The sequence below is a fragment of the Carassius carassius genome, chromosome 4, assembly GCF_963082965.1.
Source record: "Carassius carassius chromosome 4, fCarCar2.1, whole genome shotgun sequence".
Classification (NCBI taxonomy): domain Eukaryota; kingdom Metazoa; phylum Chordata; class Actinopteri; order Cypriniformes; family Cyprinidae; genus Carassius; species Carassius carassius.
This window is the reverse complement of record NC_081758.1, coordinates 752,403-771,338: the sequence shown is the minus strand read 5'-3', so window position 1 is coordinate 771,338 and position 18,936 is coordinate 752,403. Positions and strand designations below refer to the sequence as shown.

Sequence of the window (18,936 nt, the reverse complement as noted above, 5' to 3'; positions counted from 1 at the left end):
ATTTCCTCAGAAAAAAAAAGAATGAAGCACTTTATTCAGCAGAGATCATAAACATGAGTAAGTCTCTTTTTATTTATTTATATACTTGTACTAGTTTTCACACAACGTGTAAGCATTTTACTAGTTCGACTTTTCCCAAACTATAATTCCCGACTAAATGTATAATCAAGTGAAACATTATGTAGTTTCAATAACAATATACAACACTATACCCTTCAAAAGCTTGATGTAAATAATATAAATGTAACAAATAGATAACTGTAACAAATGGAAGAAACAATGCTGTTCTTTCAATTTATCCCCAAAAAACCTGAAAAAAATATTCTCAGCTCTTTTCAACATTAATAATAATGATGATGATAATAACAACAAATGTTTCGTAGAAAATCTGATTGTTAAAAGGATTTCTGAAGGATTGTGTGACTGGAGTAATGATGCAAAAAAAATAGTTTGAAAGTCAGCTTTGATTGTTCCTGATAAACTGTTTAACTGCTCCCCCAAGTGGATATTAAAGTATGTTGTGGGATAATTAAATATATTCTAAATAAACTACAAACATAAAATTATATACCGTATTTCCCGGACTATAAGTCACACTTTTTTCATAGTTTGGCTGGTCATAGAGAAATGAACCAAGAGAAATGAACCAAGAGAAATGAACCAAGAGTTCACATTACCGTCTCCAGCAGTGAGAGGGCGCTCTGTGCTGCTCACTGCTCCTGTAGTCTACACTGAACACACAGAGCGCCCTCTCACTGCTGGAGACGGTAATGTGAACTCTTGGTTCTTGGTTCTAAATAAATGCGACTTATAGTCCAGTGCGACTTATGTTTTTTTTTCCTCGTCATGACGTATTTTTTTACTCGCATATGACTTTTACCAACAAAAAGTGTCTTAGAAAATGTAAATCAATATATTGTTTTCTGTGAGTGAGTAAACAAGATGATTTTCACATCATTTAGAAAGAAAAATTCTAGGCTACAAGCTCCAGTTCTCAAAAATCCCGGGAACCATTGTTCTGTATGTTTTATGGCCTTATTCAAGTGATTTAGCATTTTTAGTTTTTCACTAACCACGCATAATCATTTTTTTTTCTCAAAAACACAATCATGTACATGCATGCATTTCACATATTATTACAGCCCAGTTTGTGCTGATTACAGTGAGATTAGACTTTACCCATTTAGATATTTATAAGAAACTGAAAAAAGCACAAATGTCAGGGCATGACAAAACTTCTCCAGGCCCCAAAAATACCCTTAGACTCCAGAGCCTGACCTCGCCCCACAGAAAATCTGTGTGGTATTGTGAAGAGGAAGATGTGATATGCCAGACCCAAGAATGCAGAAGAGCTGAAGGCCACTATCAGAGTAACCTGGGCTCTCATAACACCTGAGCAGTGCCACAGACTGATCGACTCCATGCCACGCCGCATTGCTGCAGTCATTCAGGGGAAAGAAGCCCAACTAAGTATTGAGTGCTGTACATGCTCATACTTTTCATCTTCATACTTTTCAGTTGGCCAAGATTTCTAAAAACATTTTCTTTGTATTGGTCTTAAGTTATATTCTAATTTTCTGAGATACTGAATTTGGGATTTTCCTTAGTTCTCAGTTAAAATCATCAAAATTAAAAGAAATAAACATTTGAAATATATCAGTCTCTCTGTGTAATGAATGAATATAATATACAAGTTTCACTTTTTGAATGTAATTAGTGAAATAAATCAATTTTTTGATGACATTCTAATTATATGACCAGCACCTGTATATCATGCATAGATATTTTACTCTAATTTTCATATTTATTCATTTAAAATTATATATTTTAGTTTTATATATATGTGTGTGTGTATATATATATATATATAATGGATCTTCCTCTTACGTTGTGTGCTGCTGTTGTTTATGAATTCAAGAAGCAGATAAAAGAAGCAATAAATTTAGTACGTTGTTAAATGTAAAGGATCTGCCACTGATGATTGAAATGTGAGTTTTGAGCAGTGTAGAGCAGTCATATCTGTAAATATGTCCCCACTGTATGCAGCAAATGCCTTGTTTGTAATGGGTTTTCTTGGTTTTGTCTCGTCGCGCCGGTGTACTGATGAGTGCTTCCCTTTCAGATTTTGCTACCTCCCATTAAAACAGCTGGTAGCATAATCCTTTTATTAACATGTACTACACCTAACATTACCTCAGCGGTTCTCAGTTACGGTCCTCACACCCCCAGCTCTGCATATTTCACACGGATTTCTTTGTTAACACACTTGATGCAGATAATCATTAGAAGTGAGCGCCGTGAATGAACTGAGTTTCCATTGACATGCTCCCTACTCAGTGTTCATTGCTCCCTACTCCCTGAGCAGGGGATATCTGTTTAGATATCTGGGGATATCTGAAGTTTAGTTCACTTCAGAACATTAATTCACTGATTTGCACTGCACACACGGACACGTGACATCATATACCTCTGTAAATAAATACATTTTAAATTCACGTCTCACACACCTCAGTGCCCTTTGAATGGAACATATACGTTCACGTCGAACTGGAATCACGGGGGAATATCCTGTGATGTCCACAGGGCACTTACGTTCGAATAGCTCAAACATCTGAAGTGATAAGAGGAACATAGTAAATGTTCAGAGCAGGGACGCGAGGACTGGGATTGAGAAGCACTGACCTACCCTTACAGTAGATTAATACAGTGTTGATGCAGTAATCTGATGGGTCTCATTATTTGTTAGAACACTGACACACACATCACAGTTTGGGGAGAGGCGTAGCACGTGCTTATTTCCCACATTAAACTGTCCAAATTAACCCAAGAATTTAACTCCGTTTTTCCAGTTCGAGTAAATGCATTTTTAGTAATTATGAATATATTAGTTACACTTTTTGATGTCAAGGTTGCCATTAATAAGGTAATTAGTTTGGTATTAGTTAAAACCATTTTTTGTAGCCGCTTCGTATTTTTCAGGTTAATATAAGTCTATAAACATAGTGATAAACACGTGTGCATTCAGACTCCTAACACAATGCTAAGGATTTGGCCTTTCTTTAATTAACGTTAGCACACATTATGCAGTACATTAGCTGTGTGAGTGAGAGTCTGTCTCTCTTGGGACCAGGCCTTCTTTTAAACGATTTGTTATAAGTTTGATTAATTGTGTTATCTGTTCATGTGTTGATGCGTTTCCTTCCCAGGAGCTGCTAGACTGCTGCAGTTCTCAGATCACGTCGCTCTTCACTGAATGGGAGGCTAAAGCTGTGGCTGTGCTGCGCTGCATGACCGACACCAATGTGAGATCAGTGTTTCAGCTCACACACACTAACAGTGCATTCATATAGAAGCTTTATTAATTCATTAATAGTGATGCATCTGTACTCACTGTGCCAGAAACCACAGATACCCATCTATAATGAACCCTTCACCTGTCCTTCCTGATCCTGACTGAAACACTCTTCTCGTGGCATGGAGAGCTATCAGGACTTTTAAAAAGATAATGAACTGAGAAATCTTATCTCCCTTGATCTTTGGACATGTCACAGATCAATGCACTATAGAAACCTTGGCCACACTTTAACTATTAAACCATTAACTACGACTCTCGCCTCTTCATCCTAATTCACTGCTTATTAATAATTAGTAAAGTAGATGTTAAGTTCAGCTTAAGGGTAGGATTAGGGATGCAGAATATGGTCATGTAGAAGAAATGCTTTATGAGAACTAATAAACAGCTAATATGATAATAAAAAGGCATGCTAATAAGCAACTAGTTAATAGTGAAAATTAGTCTCTATACTAAAGTGTTACCAAAACATCCTGCAGGTTTCAGAAATCATAACTATCTTGTTTGTTCATAGGCAGGGTTCCCACCACCGATCTATATCCCACGCATCCTGGAAAACCTGGAAAATATAGAACGTCCTGGAAAATCTTGTCCTGGAAAAAATAATTTGTGATTTCTGTTCTTTAGCCAAGAACGAATGGTTTACCACTGACTCAAAACCATTAATGTCAGAGAACGTAAAGGTTAAAAGTTATAATTTGCAGTCCAGACCTATTTAATGTTTAAAATCATTACTTTACTACTTTAAATTCCACATTTTAACTTTGTACTTTGTGTCTATGTGCATGTGTGTCTCGTTGCAACAACACAGTTTTTCCTCTCGCTGACAGCAGTGACTTTACAGTAAACTCCTGGTGTGTTTGAGCACCGTAGGCTCTGTTGGCTGAAGCTGGTGTTCGGCTGTGTTTCAGAAGGTGATGGATGCTGTGATTGAGATCATGTATAAGGCGGTGGTGCCCTGGAGCGAGACCATCGAGAAACTTGTTCAGCAGCACCTGGAGAAGCAGCATCCCAAGTGAGTCGTTGTCCTCTTCATCACTGGTTAATGATCCTCAGGGAGGCTTCAGAGTCTACAGCAGCGAACCTTTCTAAACAACACTTTGAATGATGGATTATTACATCGGTGCGATTTATGCAGGAATAGAGGATTGTTGTAACACAATTTTCACTAAAGCTCAGCTGGATGTTTGTTCTGACTGAAATCATACCTGGATAAGACCTGGGAACTCTATTCAGTCTGCAGTTAGACTCTTTCTAACATGATTCACTTCACTTCTACAGACAGGAGCTGCTGAGAGAAGGCTACAGACTGATGGAAATAAAGAAGCTTCTCAGATGCTATGGCATCCGCAGCTTAGCCCTTTCTAACGCCCGTGATATCATGGTGAGTTTGTCTTCGGCTCTAAATCTCTTATTATGTGTGTTGTATTTAACAGTTGACCGTTCCATGAAGGTTTAGATCACAGATCTTTGTGTTGCTCTCTCTGTTCCTGCAAGTGTCTGATATTTTACTGTGCTTTGCTCAGATGCTTGTGAGGCACATCCTCAAGCAGGACCTGCCCACCTCCCTCCAGGACTCGCTGAAGTTAATCCAGGCCTACAAACTAAACCCAGCAGAGATCCACCATCTTCACTGCATCCATCTCATCCAGCACAACAAAGTAAAGAAAACATCCACGATAGTGTTTTCACAACTTTCCAGATGTTCTCACGATGCAAGCCTTCTCAGAAGACAGTGTGACATCCTGAGCTTGCTATACTTCTTACTTCAGCCAGATTAAAAAGTGCTACAATTTGTTAAAATAGACATTTTAATGATTTGATAATAAGATTTAATAATGATTATTTCATAAGTTCATAAGGAAGACATATGAACAGAACTTATACTGTAGAGTCAAAAAACAAAACAAAAAAACAAAGTTGTAATAAGGTGGAATAGAACAAGCCGTCTTCCTGAAATGATGCAAGGACCGTGAGCTACTTACACGTCCAGCTCAGGAAAACAGATCAGAGAACAAGGAACAAAGTCATTTTACATCTAGTGTCAAACGCTGAAGATCAGTTTGAGCAGTTGGTGTTTCATAGTGCTGGGCGGTTTGACCAAAAATGTATATACTGGTTTTTTTCAAAATTATACCGGTTTTCCGGTTTATGACGGGTTTTTTTTTTCATGCATAATCAGGTGTACAATGCATTTTCTGCTGGTTGATATTCCAAGACGTGCTTGCGGCTAAGGTGCTGGAGAAAATTGCTCGTGTTGCCGCCTTTGGCGACAATTTTAGCCCGACAGCACTTGCATAAAATGGATATTATATATGCATAATCTGCCTGCGGTGCATATGCAGTCCGCAGCATGGACTCATTGTGCTTTCACACAGGACGTGTTTGCAGTCCGCTACTGATCCGCGTCAGTTTAGTCCACAAACACAACATTTGTTCATTGTTTTGATTTCATATCATGCAAAAAATAATAATTATATATATATATATATATATATATATATATATATATATATATATATATATATATATATATATATATATATATATATATATATATATATATATATATATATATATATATATATATATATATATATATATATATTATTATATTTTTTTTTTTTTTTTCAGCAGCGTAAGTCTTTTATCACAGAACAGTAACAATCTTTCATATAGACATTAGTTTAAACTCAATAAATATAAACAACGCATTATTCATGCATTTTATTTCTAGGTTTGTATAATAAGCTGCTCAAGCAAGCGGCAAAACATTTATAATAAAACACAATAATTAGCCTACTTTTCTTGTTAAAATATTTAAAATTAAAACACCACAGACAGAAACAATCTCGTGCATTTTGCATTTAAATCTCTATCACAAACAATCCCATGGGTCTTAATGAACTTTGTTTTTCTGCTTCCATAAAAGTGAACATATATATTGTTTTCCTTGTTTATCTAAAAGTGCTCTTTTTCTTGTTTTAAACCTAGCCAAAAACCCATGTGGCTGCGTTTACATGTCAATCCATGTTCATTTTTCCCGCGAACAATGCGCTTTCACTTTAATTCAGCGCCTGCAGCACAGCAAAAATAGACTCAGTACATTAACAATCGCTGCACTGCTGCAGAGCACCGCTCCTTGAAACCTCGTGCAGCTGAAATCCGTTAATACGCACTGCAGACGGACTGTGTGAAACAGGCATTATAACGTAACACCAGAGCACTGCTGTGTGTTCCCCTGTCTATGGTGTACCCTCACCACGCCTCGCAGTCGCTGCTTAGAAGTGCAACATTGTAAAGGGTCCGTCTGAAACAGTGTCGCGCGGCCGCGGTGCAGCATAACGTTCATTCCGAACGCTGTGTAATTAAATACACCGGTATGGTGGTATATTCAAAATTAACATCGTAACGAAAGTATACACCGGTTTTCGGTATGAACCGGTTTACCGCCCAGCACTAGTGTTTGATCAGTGTGACCTGTAGGTGTTTGAGAGTGTTTGATCCGTTAGAGCTGTAGGTGTTTGATCAGTTTGACCTGTAGGTGTCTGAGAGTGTTTGATCAGTTTGACCTGTAGGTGTTTTATCAGTTTGACCTGTAGGTGTCTGAGAGTGTTTGATCAGTTTGAGCCATAGGTGTTTGATCAGTTTGACCTGTAGGTGTCTGAGAGCGTTTGATCAGTTAGAGCTGTAGGTGTCTGAGAGCGTTTGATCCGTTTGACCTGTAGGTGTCTGAGAGCGTTTGATCCGTTTGACCTGTAGGTGTCTGAGAGCGTTTGATCCGTTTGACCTGTAGGTGTCTGAGAGTGTTTGATCCGTTTGACCTGTAGGTGTTTGATCAGTTTGACCTGTAGGTGTCTGAGAGTGTTTGAGCCGTTTGACCTGTAGGTGTCTGAGAGCGTTTGATCCGTTTGACCTGTAGGTGTCTGAGAGCGTTTGATCCGTTAGAGCTGTAGGTGTCTGAGAGTGTTTGATCCGTTTGACCTGTAGGTGTTTGATCAGTTTGACCTGTAGGTGTCTGAGAGTGTTTGATCCGTTTGACCTGTAGGTGTTTGATCAGTTTGACCTGTAGGTGTCTGAGAGTGTTTGAGCCGTTTGACCTGTAGGTGTTTGATCCGTTTGACCTGTAGGTGTTTGATCAGTTTGACCTGTAGGTGTCTGAGAGTGTTTGATCCGTTAGAGCTGTAGGTGTTTGAGAGTGTTTGATCCGTTAGAGCTGTAGGTGTTTGAGAGTGTTTGATCAGTTTGAGCCATAGGTGTTTGATCAGTTTGACCTGTAGGTGTCTGAGAGTGTTTGATCCATTTGACCTGTAGGTGTTTGATCAGTTTGACCTGTAGGTGTCTGAGAGTGTTTGATCCGTTAGAGCTGTAGGTGTCTGAGAGTGTTTGATCAGTTTGAGCCATAGGTGTTTGATCAGTTTGACCTGTAGGTGTCTGAGAGTGTTTGATCCGTTTGACCTGTGGGTGTTTGATCAGTTTGACCTGTAGGTGTCTGAGAGTGTTTGATCCGTTTGACCTGTAGGTGTTTGATCAGTTTGACCTGTAGGTGTCTGAGAGTGTTTGATCCGTTTGACCTGTAGGTGTCTGAGAGTGTTTGATCCGTTAGAGCTGTAGGTGTTTGAGAGTTTTTGATCAGTTTGAGCCATAGGTGTTTGATCAGTTTGACCTGTAGGTGTCTGAGAGTGTTTGATCCGTTAGAGCTGTAGGTGTTTGAGAGTGTTTGATCCGTTAGAGCTGTAGGTGTTTGATCAGTTTGACCTGTAGGTGTCTGAGAGTGTTTGATCCGTTTGACCTGTAGGTGTCTGAGAGTGTTTGATCCGTTAGAGCTGTAGGTGTTTGAGAGTGTTTGATCCGTTAGAGCTGTAGGTGTTTGATCAGTTTGACCTGTAGGTGTCTGAGAGCGTTTGATCCGTTTGACCTGTAGGTGTCTGAGAGCGTTTGATCCGTTTGACCTGTAGGTGTCTGAGAGCGTTTGATCCGTTTGACCTGTAGGTGTCTGAGAGCGTTTGATCCGTTTGACCTGTAGGTGTCTGAGAGCGTTTGATCCGTTTGACCTGTAGGTGTCTGAGAGCGTTTGATCCGTTTGACCTGTAGGTGTCTGAGAGCGTTTGATCCGTTTGACCTGTAGGTGTCTGAGAGCGTTTGATCCGTTTGACCTGTAGGTGTCTGAGAGCGTTTGATCCGTTTGACCTGTAGGTGTCTGAGAGCGTTTGATCCGTTTGACCTGTAGGTGTCTGAGAGCGTTTGATCCGTTTGACCTGTAGGTGTCTGAGAGCGTTTGATCCGTTTGACCTGTAGGTGTCTGAGAGCGTTTGATCCGTTTGACCTGTAGGTGTCTGAGAGCGTTTGATCCGTTTGACCTGTAGGTGTCTGAGAGCGTTTGATCCGTTTGACCTGTAGGTGTCTGAGAGCGTTTGATCCGTTTGACCTGTAGGTGTCTGAGAGCGTTTGATCCGTTTGACCTGTAGGTGTCTGAGCGCGTTTGATCCGTTTGACCTGTAGGTGTCTGAGCGCGTTTGATCCGTTTGACCTGTAGGTGTCTGAGAGCGTTTGATCCGTTTGACCTGTAGGTGTCTGAGAGCGTTTGATCCGTTTGACCTGTAGGTGTCTGAGAGCGTTTGATCCGTTTGACCTGTAGGTGTCTGAGAGCGTTTGATCCGTTTGACCTGTAGGTGTCTGAGAGCGTTTGATCCGTTTGACCTGTAGGTGTCTGAGAGTGTGGTGATGTTGTGTTTGCAGAGAGAGAAGTGCATGGTGCTGCTGAAGAACCTGCTGCATCCTGAAGCAGAGCTTGTGATTGAGCGCATGGCCTGCTGGGCCAGACTTCAACTTCAAGACAAGCGGCACATTTCTGAAGAGGTCAGAGAAAGAGTGACACAAAGCCTTTCAAATCATACCAATTATTGTTTTTAAATTATTATTTTCTCTACATAAAATGTCTTGTTTTTGATTTGAACTGGTTTAATGTTGCATGCAAAAAATAAATTTTCATACTAAAGTAAGATTTGTTGTCTGTATGAAGTTGTTTTTTTGCACTTTTCCTTTCAATAGCAGAAGAAATCACAGATGCTAATATCACAGATTATGGTTGAAGCGTTGAAGTACCTGCAGAGCATTCAGACAGGTGAGCTCACACCGTATTGATTCTCATATAGAGGACACTAATGCTAATATACTTGTGCTAGCATCTTCCAAGCATCCGTCTGTTTCTGCTCATGTTCTGCCCCTCTGCACATATACAAGCCTCGTTAATCATCAGTCTTTTCATCACTGATGGATTTCTCTTTATACTGTTTTGGTCCTTTATTTCTTTGATCAAACGTCACTTTAACTTATTTGCCATTGTGTATAAAATATCTTCTGTGGATTTATATATATATATATATATATATATATATATACCTTTTTTTTATTAGTTAATTTTGATTGTCCTCAACAGTTAATGTTCCCTGTCCTTTCCTCTTGCAGATGATGCCTTCAAGAAAACTGAATGTGAGAACAATCTGAAGATGTTCACAGCCATTGCTCATTTACAGGTCTCCGTTCATTCATACATTGATTTAGAGGCATTTACTGCCACGTGAATGCATCTACAAGTTCAGCGTCAAATGAGTGTTTGTTTTGCAATGTACCTGACTCCAGGAAGACTTTGACATCTTCTTGTCCCCGGAGGAATACGATGATCCAGCGGTTAGACACAAGTTCAACCAGCAGCTCATCACTGCATATGAGAACGCACAGGCATGGCGGCGCTCCGGGAGACAGCACCCAGACGGGGTGTCCAGCGCTCATCTGAAGGCCAATGATCTCGATGGGAAGACGAAGAGCCTGTCCACTGAAGCGGGGCTGCACCGACTGGCCAGACAGCTGCAGAAGACGGAGCAGGAGCTGTGGGCAGACCTGGCTCTGAGAGCGCTGGATGCTGGAGATGTGGAGAAAGCCTTACAGATCCTCAGGTGAGCGACAAACCTGAGGACACACAGATGCAGTTCTGCTCTTATGTTTGCACGCCCCTCACAGAATAGGTTAGACATTCATTTTAACAAAATAAGAGGGTCATAAGTTGCATGCCAAGAATAGGTTTCTTCATTTCTCCGTTCCTCTCTAGTTGACAAATAAAACTGCCAAGTTGCTTTGGATAAAAGCATCTGTTAAATGCATAAATGTAAATCTATAACCCAACCATTCTTTGGTTCCAAGCAATAAGATTTTTTTTTTTTTTTAAGTCTTTGAAACAAAGACATTGTAATATTCTTTAAATATTTGTTAATAGAGACTTGGGACTGCTCACCAACCTTTATCAGCTGCATGTGTTTTTAAGTGTATCGAAAGAATTTAAGCTATTTTAAAGTATTTAAGCAAGAAGCAAGAACTCCATTCAGTATCTCGCTGAGCTCTGTGTGAACAGAATGACATTAGAGGTTGTCGAAATGGCTGAAAACTTGATTCTAATTTTTTACTTAAATATTATCTAAATTCGAATTTAAAATGCATAGTTTTCAGTTAAAGTGAAGAAAAGCTTTGGGCTTCTCTCCTGAGGCCACAAGAGGGTGCATCGAGCAAAATATTACTAATGACTAGGGCTGTCACTTTTAGTTCGAAAATCGATTGCACAATCGATCGGACCAAACAAAAAAGGTTTCGAAAATGAAAATAGGGAATCCATTTTAACCAAATATGTACACTATTAATTTTAAAAGAATTAAAAATTAAAAAATATAGATGTAACAAAACTCACAAACAAGCAGAAAAAGAAAATAAAGAAATCCGAAAGTGCAGTATGCGTTGCAAAAGCTAGACAGAAAATACCAGCAATTTTACGCGCCTATAAGACCCAGTGACGTCGAAAGCGTCCTCTTATGCTGCGTTCACACCAAGCACGAATAGAGCGTCTGGCGCGAATGATATCAATGTTAAGTCAATGTAAAGACGCGTTTACGTGCGTCTGGAGTTCTCGCGGCGCGGTAGACGCGAATTCGCCTCTTCCACGCATCTAGTTACAGGAGATTCTGAGTTATGAAAAGGACCATTGCAAGCAGTAATACCCCCACCTTGCGCAGCTGTACCTGAGTGTCCCGGGACATCAGTGCGGTCGGAGCACGTCTTCTCAACAGCTGGACATATAGTGAATAAAAAACGCTCTGCTCTGGACCCCGAAAATGTTGATTGACTTGTTTTCCTGTCCAATAAATTTGTAATGGCCCTAGCCTTTAATTATGCCTGCCTAACCTAAGTGTCGGTTACGTTCAATAAAAAACACACATGGCCATTGGCCACACAACATCATTTGTTTTATGCTATCAATCGTGAGTTCATATTTATGTTCATGTTAATCAAAGAGATGTTTGTAAAGAATCGCTAAAGTTTGCACACGTTATATCATTACAGACAGCACGATATTGCCGCGACACATTTCCATGATCAGGGCGATAACCACCGCATTGAGGAGAGCTCTTCCTCCCAATAATTAGACATCGCTAAACCCTTTCTCAGATATTGCCAATTTGAGAGAAAGAGAGATGAAAGTTGTGTGTCTGTGCGTTTTTCTTTTAAGAGTGAGTTTACTTTAAAACAGCAATTGTATCCTCTCGTTGCTGGAAAACATAATGAAGTGATTCAGTATTTAAACTGTTATTAATAAAAGTCGTGGGCAGCGTTGAATAGTTTCTCTGCTCCTGGATGTGTGAGCTGCATGATATCTGATGTGTGATAATCATTTGCACATTCTTCTGAGTCTTAACTCACTCATGCGCTCTCATTTTCTGTCTCGATCAGGAGAGTGACCGCTTTTAATAGTTATTGAGGGAGTTTGCAAATGTGATATTGATTTAATACAACAGTTCAGTAAACAAGTACTGCCTGATTTTGCTCTAGGGTATTTCTTTAACAAAATCATAAAGACAGTCGCATACTTCATTCCTGAATGAATCAACCACATCAATCTTAATAACTACTATTATTTTTGTATTTAATCATTAAGTGGTATATAATTGACCATGAAGGCTTGAAATGAAAAACTCCTCATTAAGGTGTGCAGAATTATTAGGCTGGTTTTCATTAATGAAATGCGCCCAAAAAGAGATTTAACTCAGACTGAAAAGTCAAAAATGATTAAATCCCCATCAGAAATATTAAGAACTAATGCAATACAAAAATGTCAAAGTTAAGGCATGACCATTGGTCTGCAAAATGCTCTGTGGGTCAGCAAAAAACGCATGTTAAAGAATTCAGAATTAATGTGAAGAACTAAGTGTGAAACCATCAGGAACCTTTTAGTCTGCAGTGCCACTATTTTCCAGAACTGCAACCTTGAGTCTCCAGAATAACAAGGTGTCAGGTTCTCAGAGGCCTTGATTGGGTAACAAATCCTAAAAACAATAACATTCTGAAGTATTGTGAAATACATGAAGACTGATTTTATAAGCTTTGATCTTCAGAATCTGGCAGGAAGTTTTAGGAGCTCAGTTTTCAGGATTGGAGATGGTCTAAAAATGAACTCCCAAAACTTACTGCAACATGAAGCTAAGGAGAAAAATGGAGAACTTGGAAAAACTGGAAAAACAGCTTAGTGAAAAGTGTTTACGGTGAAAAAGCAAATAGAAAGTCATATTTATTTTCTTAATTTTTTTTGCATATTTGAAATATAAAATATTTTCAAAAATATTGATGTTTTGAGCAGCTGCATTCCTCTTAATCAAAGATGGAAAAAATGGGATTTACCATAAAAAAACATTTACAAAATTATTTTGACAAGATTATTAATGAGTAACGTCTCTTTTGAGAGAATGTGCAAATTTATGTTAACCCTTGTGCGTTGTTGGGGACGTTTTCATCCACTAGGGGTAAAGCTGAGTCTTATTTTGGCCACAACTTTCTGTGTTTGAGCTAATGGAATGATTTTTGGTTATTTTGACCCATACTTTGGGAAAACGCTTTGAAACTTTTCAAAAACTCAACGGTACACTGTGGGCAAGTTCACTACCCTCTCGTTATGTTCGTGATAAAATAAATTATCACTAAATTAAACTGCTGTAAAAATGTATCAGATAAATATTTTTTTCTTTTTTCTTTTTTTGTGCATAAATCTATTAATCAACCTCAGTCCTGATCAAAACTACCAAATGTTTAAAAAAAAATCCAAGATTTTAACTCTTTAATTACCAATTTCATAAATGATGTCACTGATTTGGGGGAAAAAAACACACAAAATGACATATTTTCCATTTAAAAAGTGATTGTGGACTGGATATTTTTTTACCTTTTATTACAGTCTTGGGCATGTCAAAGATTAGTAACTAGATTGGCTTTGATGCATTTTTAGTTTTTGTGCAGCATTAGATTTTAATTTTTTCTCCCTCATTTACTGTTCGTGGCTGTTTTTGCCCCATTATAGTACAAATACTTCGTTACATTATTTAAGTAGAAATTTGGGGTATCTATACTTTACTTGAGTAATTATTTTTCAGCCGACTTTTTACTACTTCTCCTTACATTTTCACGCAAGTATCTTTACTTTCTACTCCTTACATTTTAAAAATAGCTTCGTTACTGCTATTTCATTTAGGCTTGTTTTCATTTCGGCTTGTCATCATTCAAAAAAAAAAAAACCTATCCAGATAAATCGAAATCAAAATCGCACTAGATTATTATTAAAATGAATGGCAAACTGATATTTCCTACTGACACACTACAGCAAAAGATATAAATAACTGGTTTAAAACCCTTTTTTGGGGTGAAAATACTAATGTGCCTAAGACTTTTGCACAGTACTGTACTTTACAAACGACATTGTTGCTACTTTATAAAGAATGAGCAAACATTAATTCACAGAACTGATTAAAGACAGTGACAGACAGCACTCATCTTAACTAAATATCAGAGTGAGTGACAGAGATACAGTAGAAACATTATGTGTGGTTTTGTATTAAATCATGACCTACATTGTGAAATACATTTATTAGCCTTAGATTAAGGGAAACTTGGGAAATGAGAACATCCAAGGTGAAAGCTATGGATTTATTTTAAATATTTGTAATGGTCTTTAATTTTATCCATAGTTTTTTTTGTGGTTCTTTTTTTTTTTTTTAAGTATTGGTTCAGGCACCGTTTATGCACCAGTACTGTTTTAAAACTATCGAAAAGCATCTGGACCCTACTTAAAAGTTGTTATTTCTCACTGGCTCATTTACCAAATGGGTGCTTTCTCTTCATCCTCCATAATTAAGCTACTGTAGGTAGTTTGGTAGCGAGACGTTTCAATAAATTATCGTTTGCGATTGACAATGTTGTGATAACTAGACTATACCAACTTTTTAACTCGTTACCCCCCCCCCAACCCCCCCCCCCCCCCCCCCCACACACACACACAGGACATAGCAGACGTATGTACCGCATACAGGAAGATATCAATCAAGAAAGTATCAGGATTATGAGTTATTTTTCATTTTTAGTTTTTGATTAATCACTTGGATTAATCATTCATTTTGAGAGCACTATAACATTTATTGTAAATAGACAACCATACAAGGGTAATTGTTAGTAAGCCTCCACCAATGTTCTTGTCCATTGCCCTCGCAGATTCCTGCAGCTAAGCTTGGATGTACATTTACATTCCATTAAAGATTATTGATGACATGCCTCTGAAGTTTGACTTTTTGCACCATAATACTTATAGGCAACTATAGGGTGACCATATGAACCATTTTCCTAGGACTCGTCCTTGCCAGGATTTTTATACTGCCTAAAATATCCAGATTTTGGCTGTTTGTGCTTTGCAGATCGATCATTGTATTGCATTCATAAGAGCTACAGAGAGCAGAGCATGGCTCCTTATGCATTCAAATCACTCTCTTGGTATTTTGGTGTCATAAAATGATTGGTGCGCAGCTACGCTTCAAGTTGAATGAAGAAACAAACACCTAACATGTACGTGTATTTGCATTGCCTTGAACCTTCTCTGTAGATCTCACCTTATCACACGCCACGATTGGTTGATTATGTAACATACCTGCATGTTATTGGTCAAACTACTTAGGATGTTTTAGGCAATATGGAAATTCTGGCAAGGTCGCGTCCTGGGAAAATGGCTCATATGGTCACTTTACGCAACTAGTCCTCATATATCTAGTTCTTTAATGTATTTGCATTGTACTAAAGTGCGTTCATTCTCAATGGGCATATATGCTGCTGAAACAGGTAGCCTAGTGTATCCTAAATTTTTCAACATGAACATTTTGGTCATGGTGTCATGGCTTTGCAATCAAAAAATGTTGTTATAATGGAAGTCAATGGGGCAAAAACAGCCACCAACAACAAATGAGGGAGAAAAAATTTAAATCTAATGCTGCAATAAAACTAAAAATGAATCAAAGCCAATCTAGTTACTAATCTTTGACATGCCCAAGACTGTTATAAAAAGTAAAAAAAAATCCAGCCACAATTACTTTTATATTGAAATTAACAGATTTGACCATGCTACTACAACATTTATACAACAACCACTTTTTATTAATTTACAAATTAAGAAAATCTTTTAAATTTAAATCTTGTGCAAGAAATGCAACAAAAACTAGTTTGATGCATATTTTTTCAATATTTTAGGAATTGAATTTGAATATTACCAGTACTGACTTCAAAGGATTTCATTAAATTCCTTTTGAACAGAACTGCTCAAAACGATCTAAATTTATGAAACCCACACATTCAAAGCATTATCATTCTGACATTTTGAATGTAAATGTTGAGTGTAAGTGAATTGTTAAGTACTGTAAGGTCTTTCATGACACTATAAAATCTTTTTAAAAAGTCCTTGGATCTGGTGTTTGTGAAAGAGTGTGGTTGAGTAAATGACAGCGCTTCCACGCTTGTGTGATCTGTCCTCTTAACTCTGAATGTGTTCTGGTGTGTTTGATTGTGCCTCAACAGTGAGCTGTACCAGCACCACTCGAACTGCAGCACGGGACAGGTACTGTTCAGCACGGCCCAGCGCCTCTGTCAGATGCTGGAGGAGAACGTCCCCATGGTTCTGCCGGAGCAGGTCAACCTGCCTGCTGTCATCCATGGGCTGGCCTGCCAAGCCATTACAGTCTGCCACAGTGGTACTGAAACACTCCTCATATTCTCATACATCAGCTTCAGCAGTTACAGATCATTCGTCCTTCAAACAGTGCATCTGTTTTTCCTTACACAGACCTTCTGCTGGACTGTTTGGAGCTGTGTAAAAGCACCAGAAGTGCTGCAGATGTCTACAGACAATGTCAGATAGAAGATTTTGGATTTTTTGCTAAGGTCAGCTTGCTAAACATTGTGTACATGTTCAGCACCCCAATGACATTCAGCCAAGGCTACAGCTGGGAGATATCGGCTAACACAAAAATCATATTTCTCTATCCTTAGGCTGATATATATATATATATATATATATATATATATATATATATATATATATATATAAATATATAAATGTTTTTCTACAATATGTGCATATTGAAGACTATGAAAACAAATATAGTGAATGTACAGGGTTTCTGGGTGTCCTTAAAGTCTTAAGTTTTAGTTTAATCAAATTAAAGACCATTAAAAGTCTTATATGGGACAAGAAAGTCTTGATTATGATTTCAGGAGGTCTTTAATTTAGGGACGGAAACGAGGATTGCAGTATAGATTAATGTGATGATTAAACCTCAAGAAGCTATGATTTCTTTGAGTAAAATGAGCTGCACGTTCAGGCAGCGCCTCCTGCTGGCAGAGAATGAACTTGCAGTTTTTGTTCAGACCGATGTTGAACTGAGCCTAGGGGTGGGCGATATCTTGATATTTAAAATATATTGATTTATTTTTTAAACACTATGGATTTTGACATATTGTATATATAAATATTAGAGCTGAAACAACGAATCGATTTAATCGATTAAAATCGATTATTAAAATAGTTGTCAACTAATTTAGTCATCGATTCGTTGCTAAATAACTTTTATTTGCCGTAAGCGGCTCATTTCGTGCATATTTCAAATCTGCGGTGACCAAAGTGTGGCAGTAATGAGCCACCGGAGGTTTTACTCAGCCAGTACAGCAGGAGAAGTAGCGAATAGCCAATAGCTGGCCTTGTTTTATGTCACGTGCTTCCCGAACAGCGTCTCTGCAGCATTCAGCGGGATGTGGGAGACTGGGAGTACTTTACTTTGAGCCTTCAAAAAAGAAGAGTAACCATTAAACTCTGCACTACTGCACTGTTTAAGGGGACGTTCACATATCGCGTCTTTTGCGCGCTCAAGTTCGTTATTTCCAACACCGCACAGCATCGAGTTAAAAAGATTTCAACTTTTCAGAATGCGGCAAGCGCACCGCGGGTCATGTGACAAGAACTAACCAATCAGCTTCATCCTTTCCCGTAACAATGTTAAAAGCTCAGCCAAGATGAAGGAACAGCTGACCATAGCTGTATATGGATTTCCATTTTGAAATAAATTTAGTAGCAGAGCTACTGCAAGCGATTTATTTGAGCTGCAAATCCATTTATCCTTTGTTGAAATTTCCGCGTCTTCAAGGAGAGAGCACGTCATGGTTGCTTATCAACGGCAGACGCCTCAGGGGCGCTTCTGCACGAGCGCTTTGGAAAGAAGGAGAAAGCGGCGCGCCTAGCGTTTTCCACGCGTTTTTAGGCGCGATATGTGAACGGCCCCTAAGATTTTTATTTGTGCAGATTCTCCAGTACAATGTTGTTTGCAAATGTTTAGTCGTAAAAGCTGATAACATTGCTTTTTAACAGTTAACATTTAAAGCTTTACAAACATGTTCTGTGATCAGTTTGTCGTTTACCAGTTCAAAATTCAGTCGTGCAGCCTAATTATGACTGAATGAGAGATGTAAATGTTTAAAGATATTTGAAATACACTTTTTTTCTAAGTATTCACTGCTCTTTTTCACACAGCAGGTTTTTTATGTGTGTCCAATTTTTTTCTGGACAACCTTCTGATGCATTTTACTTTAAATTGTGAGTTCCATTCAGGTTTCATGCCATTGGCACTTTATTCGAAGGATTGTTTACAATTTCACAGCAAAAGCTATAAAGCTGTTTCCCAGTAAATTATAAAATACAATGCACTGCAATTTTATTGTTTTATCCTTATTCTTCGTGAAAATATGTTCTGAAAGATTCCTTAATAAGCTTTTTTCGGGATGTTAAACTACTTTAGGAGCTCTAAGGACTGCCATGGTGAAAACATTATTTGAAATCTCCTTGTGAAATTTGCTAGAGTATGGGTCAGTGTTTTGATTGCAGAAGAGTTCGACAAAGGATTACTAACACAATAAAACAACTGCAGGTATATTTTTGATGAGGATATGACAGTGCAAAATGGTTAAAATCTCTTAAAAATCTATGCTGAAGGATAAAGACCATTTATTAATAATTTACTCGGGGAAAAAAAATAAAATATAATTACATAAACCGATTAATCGTAAAAAAATAATCGACCGATTAATCGATTATCAAAATAATCGTTAGTTGCAGCCCTAATAAATATATTGTTTATATTTAAATCTGATTCGCCACTTTGCTTGTTTGCCTTCTGTGTTGTGCTCGC

The 18,936-nt window shown here is 38.2% G+C and overlaps 1 protein-coding gene across 2 annotated transcripts in view; it reads left to right on the top strand.

The window, feature by feature from the left end:
* The window catches only part of kntc1 (kinetochore associated 1), a 113,942-nt gene that overhangs the window by 33,610 nt on the left and 61,396 nt on the right, over positions 1-18,936 (top strand). The window contains exons 23-32 of one of the 2 annotated variants that reach the window (XM_059544220.1): positions 3,207-3,302; positions 4,264-4,367; positions 4,634-4,736; positions 4,879-5,013; positions 9,092-9,211; positions 9,404-9,476; positions 9,821-9,888; positions 9,995-10,308; positions 16,277-16,449; positions 16,542-16,639. In XM_059544220.1, the coding sequence (XP_059400203.1) occupies positions 3,207-3,302; positions 4,264-4,367; positions 4,634-4,736; positions 4,879-5,013; positions 9,092-9,211; positions 9,404-9,476; positions 9,821-9,888; positions 9,995-10,308; positions 16,277-16,449; positions 16,542-16,639 (1,284 nt within the window). The remainder of the gene's footprint in view (positions 1-3,206; positions 3,303-4,263; positions 4,368-4,633; positions 4,737-4,878; positions 5,014-9,091; positions 9,212-9,403; positions 9,477-9,820; positions 9,889-9,994; positions 10,309-16,276; positions 16,450-16,541; positions 16,640-18,936) is intronic. The other variant, XM_059544212.1, reaches the window with a different exon arrangement.